The sequence below is a fragment of the Asparagus officinalis genome, chromosome 8 (genome assembly GCF_001876935.1).
Source record: "Asparagus officinalis chromosome 8, Aspof.V1, whole genome shotgun sequence".
Classification (NCBI taxonomy): Eukaryota; Viridiplantae; Streptophyta; class Magnoliopsida; order Asparagales; family Asparagaceae; genus Asparagus; species Asparagus officinalis.
Window position 1 is genome coordinate 30,016,831 of NC_033801.1, and position 12,858 is coordinate 30,029,688.

A 12,858-nucleotide genomic window follows, 5' to 3' on the forward strand; every position below is an offset into this window, starting at 1 on the left:
TCATCATCTGAGGATAATCCTCTATTTATCCTCTGATAGTCCCTACGTCTAGTAGTCCATATGTGTAGCCGAGTTAGACGATGCGATATGAGGGGATCTGAACTAGAAGGTCGGGTCGAGTTTCCCTTATCATCCATGTTAATCAGGACTGCGGATTGTTTAGGTCTGATAGCTTCTAGCTGGAGTCGAGACATTAGTTAGGCTATTCCCGAATTAACTCTTCTTCCTGGAGAAAAGTCGAGGCTAGAACCACTTAAAACAATCGAAGACTTTTCCTTATTGACCATGTTGATGGTAACTTCTGGGAGTTCATCATCTAGAGCGACCGATCCTCTTTTGTGGAAACACCTTGATTTAGGCTTTGATGCTTCAGTACAGATCCTTTCGAATACCGAGACTCTCTGTAGAGCGATCTTGGGGTAGCTATATCCTAATAACACTGCTCTGATTAACCTCTCACAAGGGTAGTGAGAGTTTATTTCCAGGGTATTTCTGTTTCGAGACTTACCACCAGCCTGATAGTACAACTCATTGGCGTTGTGGCCAGAGCAACCTATTAGCTGTTTATCAGGTATAACGTCATTTTCTACCAGACACATTTTCTTCTGAATAAGCAACACCTTGTTGGAGTTTGCAGGAGTCACACGTTTAGAATTACACCTTTGTGAGGGTGAAACCCTAATGGGCTCCTGGCCTTCTATGTGCACCCCCAAGTAGGCAGTTACAGGAATTGTCTTGTTGGGAGGTCGTGTACAACCTCCAACCTGAAGAGTCGCTCGAGATTTGTTCACCGGTCTCAAGTGTTCTTTGACAGGATTTTGCCTCGATCTTCGTGTAGAGGACCTATGCGATCCTTCAATAGAATTCTAAATTTAGAGAGACCAACGCTATCGTAGGGCTTCGTCGGAGGTGCGGGAGCAGGAGGAGCGGGATCTGAAGTTGACGAAGGTTGAATAGTAACTTCATCTACTTTTGACTTAGGCGCTGATTTGACTTTTGGCACCCAAACTCGTTTATACTTGGGCGATTTCTTAACCGTCTCTTCTTTCTATATTTCTTGTGCTTTTCGCAAAAGGATCCGGGCATGCGCAAGAAGTATGCGGCACTTCTGAATGTGCTCCTCCAGAGTGGAACGGTTCAGTTCAACACGAATCCATTCGCTAGTAGGTGATTTGGAGAAGAATCCTGAAGCTTTCTGTGGTGATGGTTTAGCTATTTAGCATCTCCTGGACTTCATATCCGCTTGGTAGCGGAACCCATCCACTTGCTTCAAAGCCTTAGCAAATTGGTGGGCGAAATGTTGGCGACGCATTTGACGAGCCCTCTTCGATAAAGATGGCGCGCCTTCAGCAGTCAACTCTTTAATGGAGGTGGTGTCCGGATCTGCGGCTTTGATTTCATCGGACGTCAGCAGATCATTATAAGGTGCAACTGCAGCAACGATAATGAGGAGATCGTCTTCTTGGGTCTTCAAATCAAAAGACTAGCGGATCTTCCGTGAGGAGGAGATCTTCCTACACTTGTGAGGAGAGGCGGATCTGGAAGAGGAGAAGGAGGAGACGTACACCTCAAATTTCTGTTGGTCGAACTCGTATTCGACCTCTTCAGCCATGGGGATCTTGATCGTCGGTTGCGGCACGACAACCTTGACAGTAAGGCTGTTGGCTCCCACTGTAATCGACAGCTTGTTTTCATTAAAAGTTGTTTTTTCCATTGCTTTCGAACCTGTTACACCGTTTATCGATTATAAGTCTGAACTGAAAGAAAAGTCGATCTTTTTATAAGATCTTCTTAAAATAAAAAAATAAAAAAGTATAACTTTATCCAACAAAACGCAGCAATAGTTTATCTCCGCAATAGTTTATCTCCTAATACTTCACGTGGGATCTTTGCCTGTGCCGGAGACGCGTTGACCGTCATTGCCATGCGTTGATCAGAGGCTACGCGTTAGCTATCATTACAACGCGTTGATCGACGTTGACTTTCATCGTAGCACATTGATCGGTGTTGATCAGAGGCTACGCGTTGACTATCATTGTAACGCATTGACCGGAGTTGACCTGAGGCTACGCGCTGACCGGCATTGACTCAGGGCTATGTGTTAACTCTCATTACAACACGTTGATCAACGTTAACTTTCATCACAACGCGTGTTGACTATAATCGCAACCCATTGACCAGAGTTAACTTGAGGCTAACTCTCATCAGAACGCGTTGACCGGCGTTGACTGGAGTCTACACAGTTTAGGCTCTTAAGGCATTGAAGCGTGGTAGTCCCAAATGTCGGGCTGTAGTATCAACTATTAAAGTTGTTTCGTCTACAAGTATGGATCTTATTTTCATGCGCTCATCGACGTCAATTAAGCTTCTGTGACTCGAATAGTGACGTTTATCATCTTCTTTCTTCTTCAAGCTGCGTGCGAGAGCCCATAAATAATTTTTGACACCTACATTCCAGATGGGGAGATAGTGTCAGTTATGACTGAAGAACGGAGGAGACTCCAGGTGCAGAGACTACTACCCAGGGCGTGGAGCTTAGGAGGTCATCCAGGGTACCCAAACCGAATCCCAGATATCTTTCATCACTAGATTATTTACTTTTGACAGATAGTAGAGAACCGAAATGCTATGAGGAGGCTATGAAAGTTAGTAAATCTCAGCAGTAGGAGCATGCAATGTAAGAAGAGATGGATTCTCTCCACTCGAATGAGACTTGGGAGTTAGCCCAGCTACCTGCATTAGAAGAAAGCCTTACATAACAAGTGAGTCTACCGAGTCAAGCATGAGAGTAATGGAAGCAAAAGGTACAAGGCCAGATTAATTATGAAAGGGTTCCAACAACGGGAAGAAGTAGATTATACAGAGATATTTTCTCCTGCCGTGAAGCTTACAATCATCAGAGTGGTATTGAGCTTAGTAGCTGCTGAAAATCTTTACCTTGAGCAGCTGGATGTGAAGATTGCCTTTCTTCATGATGACTTGGATGAAAAAAATTACATGAAGTAACATGTTGGCTTTATAGAAGAATGAAAGGAAGAGATGATGTGTAGGCTCAAGAAGAGCTTGTTCGGTTTGAAACAGGCTCTGAGACAGTGGTACAAGAAGTTCAATAACTTCATGCAGAACAATGGCTATGAAAGATGTAATTCAGATTATTATTGCTACTTCAAGAGGTTCGAGTCTAGCTATATCGTGTTATTATTATATGTTGATAACATGTTAGTTGTAGGACCATGTTTAGAAGAGATAAACAAATTGAAGAAGTAGTTGGCGAAAGAGTTTGCTATAAAGGATCTGGGCGCAACGAAGCAAATTATTGGGATGCGAATCAATCGAGATGAAGCTGAAGGGACGTTGAAATTGAGTCGGGCTAAATACATTGAAAAGGTACTTTAGAGATTCAACATGGAGAATACCAAGCATGTCGGAACGCCCTTGGAAGTCAATTCAAGTTATCTGAGGAGAAATCACCCAAGACAGATGTAGAGAAGGAGTACATGAGCAGAGTGCCATATTCATCAGCCATTGGTAGTCTTATGTACGTGATGGTTTGCACGAGGTCGGATATCGCCCATGTAGTGGGAGTTGTGAGCAGGTTTGCAAGCAATCCAGGGAAGCAGCATTGGGAGGCCGTGAAGTGGATATTGTGATTCTTGAGAGGGACTACAGATATGCCATTGTGTTTCAGGAGGAAGAAATTGGTACTGCATGGATACGTGGATGCAGATTTTACCGATGATCATGATACGAGGTGAAGTACCAACGGGTATATTTATACTTTAACATCGACAGCAGTAGCTGGGTCTCACGTTTGCAGAAGATAGTAACATTATCCATGACTGAGGTAGAGTATGTCACAGTAACTGAAGCAACCAAGGAGATGATTTGGTTGACCGGGTGCCTGGAAGAGCTGAGTTTGAAGCAGGGGAACGATGTTCTTATTGTGATAGCCAGAGTGCCATACACCTTACCAAGAATCTAGTATATTATGCCAGAACGAAGCACTTCGACTTACGTTACCATTTTATACGCTTGTTGATAGTGGATGAGAAGTTACAGTTGGAGAAGATTTTGGGGAGCCAAAATTTTGCAGATATGTTGACAAAAGCAGTGATCATCGAGACACTGAAGTTGTGCGCAACTTCAGTTGGCCTTCATGCGTAGAAGACGAAGACGGAGCCACACTAAGAGGATTGGAGGGATTGCCAAGATGATATTGAATGAAGAATGGATTTTTTCCGGGTAGGAGAAGATACTTGCGAAGATGACGGGATTTCGGGAGAGCTCGTTGATGACGGTTTGGTCTCCAAGTGGAAGATTGTTGGTTTTGGGAGTGGAGAACCAAACCTGGAATTGAAAAACACAAACAACACAAAAATCCTCTTATCGATCGACCGACACAAGCTCATCGGTCGACCAATGTGAAGCTAAGAAAAATTACAGGAGTTTCGGGATGGTCGACCGACAGGCTTGTCCCGGTCGACCGAAAGCGTGCATGAAAACCCTGTAGAAAACTGGGTTCTGGTCGATCGACCGAAGCAAGATATCGGTTGACCGATGCAATGCTATCGGTCGACCAAAGTCGGGTCTGGCAGTTTCCTGATTCGGGTTGGATTCTGTTTTTGGGCTGAATATACATATGTTTTCTAAAACGTTTTTAGGGTTATGTGATGGCGTCTTTGAGAGGGTTTTGGTGGTACTTTGAGATCAGAGATCTTAGAGAGATAGTGGCCTATTACGAGCATTGTAATCTTCTTCAATTAATCAAAACTTTCTGGTGTGGCTCCCGAGGACGTATGCACGTTTGTCGAACCTCGTTAAATCTGGTGTTTTCTTCTTTTGTTCATTATTTCCTGCAAGTTTTTTTTATTTGCTATGATTTTGTACTTGCCTATTCTTGACACAAGATTCGGAAGGGCAAGAGTTGTCGTTTGTGTGTTCAACCCCAACACTTTGTGGACGGGACCCTGAGTCTTCCTCATTTTCCAAAAAAAAAGATTTTATAGGAAGAGAAGAAGAGCAAAAATGTGAAACGTTTTTTTTGGGGGACCATTTTGATTGGTTGTAGCTTGTAAGAAAGTGGTTTTGCAACAGCACCCTTTTTACAAGTGATCCAAATACAATGTTGCGTGATGAATCATTTTTAATCATTCAGTTATGTTAAGCGGCTATATTTTTTTCAGCTAAATTGATCGTGCACTGTCACATCCTCATCAATGACGCATACGAGCATGTAATATAGTAGTTTCAACTTTACTAAACTGTAGAATTACTGGTCAAAATTTTGTGTTTGATGTGTTCGGCAACTGCACACTAATTCAGTGCTTTAACTTCCCCCTCCACCACCCGACAAAAAAATTAAAAAAAAAACAAAAAAACAGAACAGAAACTCTCTTGAACAGCACACATACACAATCACCCCCACACACATAGATATTACTAATAGAGTGGCACTAGAGGCACACCCTTGGACACAATCCCAACCACACCCCCTCACCTGTTACAGTGCAGGGGGTCCCACATGGGATTTTTTTAAAAATCCCATGTGGGACCCCCTGCACTGTAACAGGTGAGGGGGTGTGGTTGAGATTGTGTCCAAGGGTGTGCCTCTAGTGTTTCTTTTACTAATACTAGGTTTTATACACGTGCAATACACGTGGTAAATTTTTTTATCATTTATTATAAATGCATAATTTTATTTTGGGAAATATTGTTATTAAATTATTTAATATAAGCAATGGATCAAACATATAGGCATAATCTCAAAATTAAACCTTGAATGCAAATTTGATAGCAAATCGAACAGAAAATTTCCAGTCCAACCATCAACCAGTCAGGCTTTCAGATTGTTATCGACATAAGTATTTGCCAACTATTACTTTATGCATGGAACAAGAGGATATTCATCATATCCCTTGGAAAAAAAAGTTAAATTCATCATAAAAAAATTTGCAGAGAAGTAGTGAAGTAACAAATGTGGTTTTAGAAAAGAGAAGGACAGGAAAATCCTCTTACAAATAGGCCTGCATTTCAAAATTACTGAATATTTGGACTATGGAAATGGAATACTATAATCTTTTTCTTAAATTAGATAAAGCACAGAACAGTAAACATCTAACATTATGAAGAATGGAAGCAAATATCTTTCCAGGCAAACAACACATGTAAGACTGTACTCATACTTAATGGAGTCAGAAAAGTTCATAGACATTACAGGTTGTGTACCACTTAAATCACAAGAGAATTATCTGAAAAAATCTCCAGGTTCTCCAATGTCCGACCCCGTAAAGTTTACATAAAATGCACCTAGTTCAATTAGCCAAGGTGACTGCAAAAGTTCAATCCTCTTATCATGCATTTCAGTCTTAAAATTTCTGCCAGTAACAGATCCATGTACCTGCCATATATTAAACTAATAACGTAAGAATTTACACAATGGATATCTGGAACACAATAAGTGTTGAATTACTTACTTTGTCATACTTCTTTAATATCTTTTGAATAGCAATAGCATTCATGGTAACATAATCAAGTAAAAGCCTTCCTTCTTGAACCATGACTTGCTGATCATCTCTGTGAAGCAATGGCGCAATTTCCACATATATCTTTGAATACCTCCAGGAGTAACATGGAGATGGAGCAGACGTCTTACTCTGGAGCTGAAACATCCTGCTACCTTTGAAGCCTCCCTTGCCAATTCAGAAAAGAACTTCTCATCGCACACTAAAAAAGCAAGAGTGTTCTCAGTAGAAGCATTAAGCAGTCTTTTAGGGAACAAATGGACTAACAAAGAACCCAGTTCATGAAATATTTGCATGTTGATTGTCTTAGACACAGATTAGCAACTATATATTTTTTAAAGAGGGCAATCATAATCCAAGTTGATATTCAGGTTAGAAGAATAAATCACTTTCTTGCCCTCTTATTAACTTGGATGCATAATATGTACGGGTGTGTGTGGATCAACATATATACATATTACAAGTCATAAGATATTGACAGCCATACTACTGAATTTTACCTATTGCATATGCACAAAGCATTATTTGTTTATGTAACATAAACAAAATAGTCAATCATATCTGTACACAAAATATGAGCAAAGAAACCAGGACTTCGCTAAATGGTTAGTACAAAAACATGCACAGTACAATCAGAATTAGTAACTAATGAAAATGCTGAAGTTTATGAGAGAAAGATTAGAATAAACCTTTTGAGTCATGTTCATGTCAATTATTTGCTTGTACATCTTTTGATTGGCTTCTCTGACTGTAATTCATTCATGAAGTAAAGGCACAACATTTTTTTGAAATAGAAGTAGAGAAGGGTACCAAATGATCTCCACATGCTGATGGGAATAGTCAGAGACAAGTATCACAATCCAAGATATATAAATAGATGGCAGTCACCACCTTCATCTTGAATGTAAGACAAACTTAAGGAGTCTCCAACTTTGGCCCTGAAAAGGCATGGGAGTAAAATCATTTTCTCAAATTGAGCCTTTAATAGTGCCGACATGTAAATGCAGCCCAGCATTTCATATTTACAGTGGGGTAGCATGTATCAACCTTGAGTTCTCTGGTTGATATGAAGCTCTCTGTCTACGTTTGATTCATATACGATAGAATTTAACTACCGAAAGTTCCAATTCAATTCAGCACCTCCAATAATAAATGCTCCTTCATAAAAAGATGAAAACTGACAAATTGCATAACTAAAAAGAAAACAGTAAAACTAACTGCCGCAGACGAAAATACCAACTTCTATTCATGATGTCCAAAGTTTATAACTACCTCGTATTAAAGGGTTTCAAGCCATGTTGCTTACCAAGAACTCGAGGCATTTCTCATGCCACTTTAATGGATTGTCCTGGATTACCTGTTGCTACAGATTTTCTTCAATTGTTCAACCTTAGTAATGTAGAGGGATTAGAGTCAATTGGTCAATTTTAATTGGCAATCTACGGACCAGGTAAGCCTAAATCAGTCTACAAACGTTTAAGGAGCACACCACAATATAAATGAGATACTTCAAAAAATTATCTTGGATCTATTTGAGTATGACAAGATGAAAACACAACTACGTGGAAGAGGACCTTTGAAAATTAATCCAACATAACATTGATTTGACCAAGCTATTCATAACTATTAAACTGAAGCTAGGAACAAGCCAAACAAAAGGGAGAGATCACATCTACTTTTTTCATCAATTAAATTAATCTAATAATAATTTTCAAGAAAAGAGAAAAAGGGTTGTGCCATCTTTGAATTTCAATAATGTTTATGAATATAATGACATCTACTCATGATCACATGAGCAACTCAAGGTGTCTTCTTGGTATTTTCCAAGAAACAAGGTAATCATAATCCATGTTGATTACTTTTATTGAAATTTTATTAAGCAAAAGAAAATTACAGTCACATTTTATATATTAAAAAAGGCATTAAATTGTCATGTTTGGTTCATATGTAGTCGAACTTACACTAACGAAATATGTCCAAGAACAAGGATAAGCAAATGGATACTCATATTTGAGCCTGAATAATGTTTAGTGAATAGAACAAAACTGCTATTTCGAATGATGGTCAAAAACTCACGAAATTATGTCTATATTGTTCTTCTCATTATTTTTAAAGAAACAAAGGTAATCATAATCCAAGTTGATACTCAGATTACTGTATTGTATTGAAATTTGAGTCAGTAACAGAAAATTACAGCGGAGCTTTGTGGGAAAAAGGTATTAAATTGTCATTTTTTATTCACATGTAGTCGAATTTACACTAATGAAGTGTGGCCAAGAAAAGGGTTAGCCGACACATTGAATAGAATGGAATGTGGCTTGGACAACAATTACATGATCAAATGAAAACAAAAAATTTCAACCAAATATATTATTAATGGACAGCTCAAGGTTTCTTCTTGCTAATTTTTCAATAAACAAGGTAATCATATATAATCCGAGTTGCTTGCTATTCTCAGCAAGTTTGATTAAGCGAGAGAAAAAGGTATTAATTGACATATGATTCGTATGAGTCGAATTTATAATATAGAAATATCCATGATAGTATGAGTCGAATTTATACATGGGCACCACTTTTATCAGTTAAAAATCCAGATCATATATATGGTGATGTATTTGATACAGTTAAGAAACAAGTTTCACCAAGCCACAGTCAACATTCGGGAGAAAATCCCAGCAGATTATACACTAAAACAAAAACTAACCCATTTTCATTTGAAAATAATAAAAAATGACATAATTTGTAGCAAAAACAGCTAGGAATTACTTGCACAATATTGACAATTATTCTCAGGAATAAGTAAAAAAGTAGATGTGTAAATAGATAAAGTTCTTTCCTTAAAAAAATAGATCACTTTAGTATTGTTTTGCATGTAAAGCTAAAGTCTAAACGCAAATAGGTAGCAAAGCCCCAGATAGCCATCTTATACAATATGATTATATATTGTTGGGAAATAAATCACACTATAGGTTTTCCTCAACTTAGAAGTCTATGAATCCATTCACCAGTGACCAATCCTACCTGATGTTTGGCCAATTTAATGTTTTTGTTGGTGTAAGTATGATGGGGATTGAGACATGTAACTATAAGAGATCTTAAAGTTTGAATTTAATGAAGTGAATTGTTGTACCTAGAACTTCTGTACAATAAATTTTCTAAAGCAATGTAACATCTTATATTTGAAGTTCATTCAATTATTATTCTTGCATTCTGTCAAATATTATTTATTTTGTATATTCTGCATCCATAATTTGGTTAAAGTTGTGTAAATTCTCAACATTTGAAAGATGTAAACATTTTTTAGCAAGATACCTGGTTAAATTTCATGAGATCATTTTATTGTAACATCGACATTGTTGTGGTGTTCAATTGTATCTTAACTTCTAACTATATACACGAACTAACTACCTGTTACAATATATTATGACTTAGAAAACAAACAATGAATGATATACTCATCAACTAAATGACCCCAAAATTTTTTTTTTTTACATTAACTGCAAAATTCTTATAGGAGAAAAGAAACTACTAAAGCTAAACAATTCTAAAGGCACAAAATAAGAAATTCTAAAGGCGAAAAGATATCGATGTCATGATGATTACTATTGGGCTTCGGTGTTTGAGGTGATCTCCATCTTGTATGTATCTTTACTGGCTGCTATAAAATGTATTTATTACTTCAATATTATATTACGTGATAGTACATTTTAGTACTTCATACTACAGAATTTGATTCGCAATGGATTTTAGGCATGCCAGTCATCACCAATTGCATTATCTTCAAGTGATGAAAAGTACTCTTGTGCGTAATATTTTCCCTGTTAATTATTTTAACTTTCCTTATCATTGTGAAGGATTGTTGCATGAGAGGTTAAACAATTAAGTTGGCATGGATCACTTCACAGATTAGAGCAAGTAAAATCTAGGTAAAGGTGCACTCACACTCATATGAAACTGTGAAGTCTGAAGAGGAATAGAACATATTTACAATGAACTCCTCCGTCAAAATGATGAAAATTTTGCATTCATCTTTGGTAAAATGCAGTCATCTAAGCTCCCACTATACCGATTACTATCGAGAAGGTCCTTTATCTTATAGTTGGTTTGGTCAGAAATTCTATCAAGTTGGTGGGGCTGACATCCGATGGAGAGCCGTCATTCTTTGTTAACTTTGAGTAAGGCTACTTAGCTAACACCCCCATAATGGGAAAAATCATTCTTTCTCAACTTTGAGTAACGCTATGTAGCTAACACCCCATAATGAGAAAAGGATTAATGTGATGGTATGATTTAAATAAAGTAATTGACAGACGTGCTTGTAAACAACTATTTCTTATGCTTATTAGTTTATGGGTAAAGTATGGTGCTATCTGAGGAACTTGGTAAAGAATAGGTCAAGACAGCTGGCTTTGTGTAAAAGTGGACTTCAAGAGGGAAGTATGTCAGTATGAGGAGGCAAAGTAACGAAGCATTAAACGGATAAAGGATGACTACATGAAGATCAATCTGTATTTTTTTACAGATCTATGTATGTGGCTGGATGCCTGATTGTCTGGAAAGTACTTGGTCCTTAAACTAAGAACTGAACACTGTGGTGTATTAATTATCTAACATAAACCTTGAAAGGCCCGCATCAGGCAAACATGTCATCACTTTGGAGCATTAGTACTTTGCATTTTGTTATATGTGTCTGCAACTTTTGCTATTTAGTAAGTTTTTTCTACAATTTCTGGTGAATAATGAGTTGTATGTCCTCTTTGACAGATGTTTTAGGTTTAGGGTCTTGTTCTGTAAACTTCACTAAAAATCCTAATCTACTGTGAATAAGAAGTCATACCAAAAAAAAGAAAAAAGAAAAAGAGGAGAGCTCTTTTGAGAAGGAATTCAATTACAGCAAAATATGAAGAAATGTTACATGAACTTACTGCAGAAAATATCGTTAGTAGAAAAAAAATAGAGAAACACATGAAAGTAACAGTTTCTGCTTCACCAATCTTTGTTTTTTTAGCATAAGCTGTATTTTTCTGAATAATAAGGTGCACTCTACCACATGCCTCTTGGTTAAGCATAATCACCAATTCGGAATATGTTCTGATGTAGTAACTGTTTTTATAGAACTTTTTTGCTTCACTTGAAGCATGCTATTTTTAGTTAATCTTGGATTCTCTCTTTCAGGTAGAATATAAAGAATATTTTTCTGGTCAAGTACTGCAGGCAGTGGCAGAGGCTCCTAAAGAGGCCCTTCCTCTTGACTGTAGGCCCAGCTTTGGTACTGCATGGTCCACAACAATGAACTTGAAGGTATATCTGCAAAATGTTAATCTTGTTTTAACAATTCTTATTAATTCCAATTTGTGACTGATTAGTTACATGTGCAATGGGATCCAATATTAATAAAGTACCTGATGAGAATTATCTGATCTCTTAATTATGGAATTCTTTTCAAATGAGAATGTTTGTCTTTCTATTGCTTGTTGAGTTTTATATTTAGAACCCAGTTTGAAACCCAGCTTTTTGAAACCTTGGACATTCTTTCTTGATGATAATGGTCAGTGGTCGCACTATAGTGTTTAATACTAATCAATAATGGTCCTGGTTGTTTATATGATTGCCTAGAATTTATCTAGAATCTTGGTGAATCATTTGAATCCTTTTCACCAGAATGATTTAATTTTATGTATTCCCTTTGTATTAAAAATAGGATTCAAAGGTCTGGTGCTGGTTTTGCAGCTAAATGATCGGAAACGATTTTTGACCGAATCCTTAATAATACCTGATCTCTGGGTGGATAGATTCCATGTCTAAATGATATGAACAGGTAAATTACTTGTTTTGGTTTGGGATTGCTTGTGAACAAGGTTTCTGTGTGATACTGAAGTTCAGGTTTGTATTTTGCTTTATTATGTAAACCGAACTAAATAAATCATACTATAATTGGAGAAGCAGCCAATATTTCCTGATCAATTGTGCTAAATCCAAGTTCTCATATTGCACTGGATTATATGAAATATTTTATTAATTTTAGCTCCCACCCATACTTCATGGACTCAGTGAGTATTTTAGTAATTAATGTATCTAAATAAAATTTAGGTCTTGTCAAGAGCTTAGCCTATAAGAGAACCTAAACTCAACTAAGAGGAAATTCTTTGGAAAGAAAGATGTATATAAATTCTGAAATGGTTAAGCATCAATGTTTAAAAAGGAAATATTGTGGATTAACTATAGAGACACAAGATGAAGGAGCTGAAAAGAAAAAGGTGATCTAGGAAAAAGCTTTTTAAGTTTTGATTGTGGGTGCAGCGAGAAATTTAAGAAAGTAAATACTTGAAAGAAATTT

At 37.3% G+C, this 12,858-nt stretch overlaps 1 protein-coding gene across 1 annotated transcript; it reads right to left on the reverse strand.

The window, feature by feature from the left end:
• Positions 6,245 to 6,668, reverse strand: LOC109821071 (probable E3 ubiquitin-protein ligase BAH1-like 1). Its single transcript, XM_020387266.1, has 2 exons — positions 6,474 to 6,668; positions 6,245 to 6,397 (listed from the first exon to the last, which is right to left on the reverse strand). The coding sequence occupies exons 1-2, from the start codon at positions 6,666 to 6,668 to the stop codon at positions 6,245 to 6,247; spliced, it is 348 nt and encodes a 115-aa protein (XP_020242855.1).

Excerpts from the sequence above, each read along its gene's own strand:
- LOC109821071 (XM_020387266.1), bottom strand. The coding sequence starts at position 6,668 with ATGTTTCAGCTCCAGAGTAAGACGTCTGCTCCATCTCCATGTTACTCC. Across the intron at positions 6,398-6,473 it reads TATTAAAGAAGTATGACAAA|GTACATGGATCTGTTACTGG; the intron begins GTAAGTAATTCA and ends AATATATGGCAG.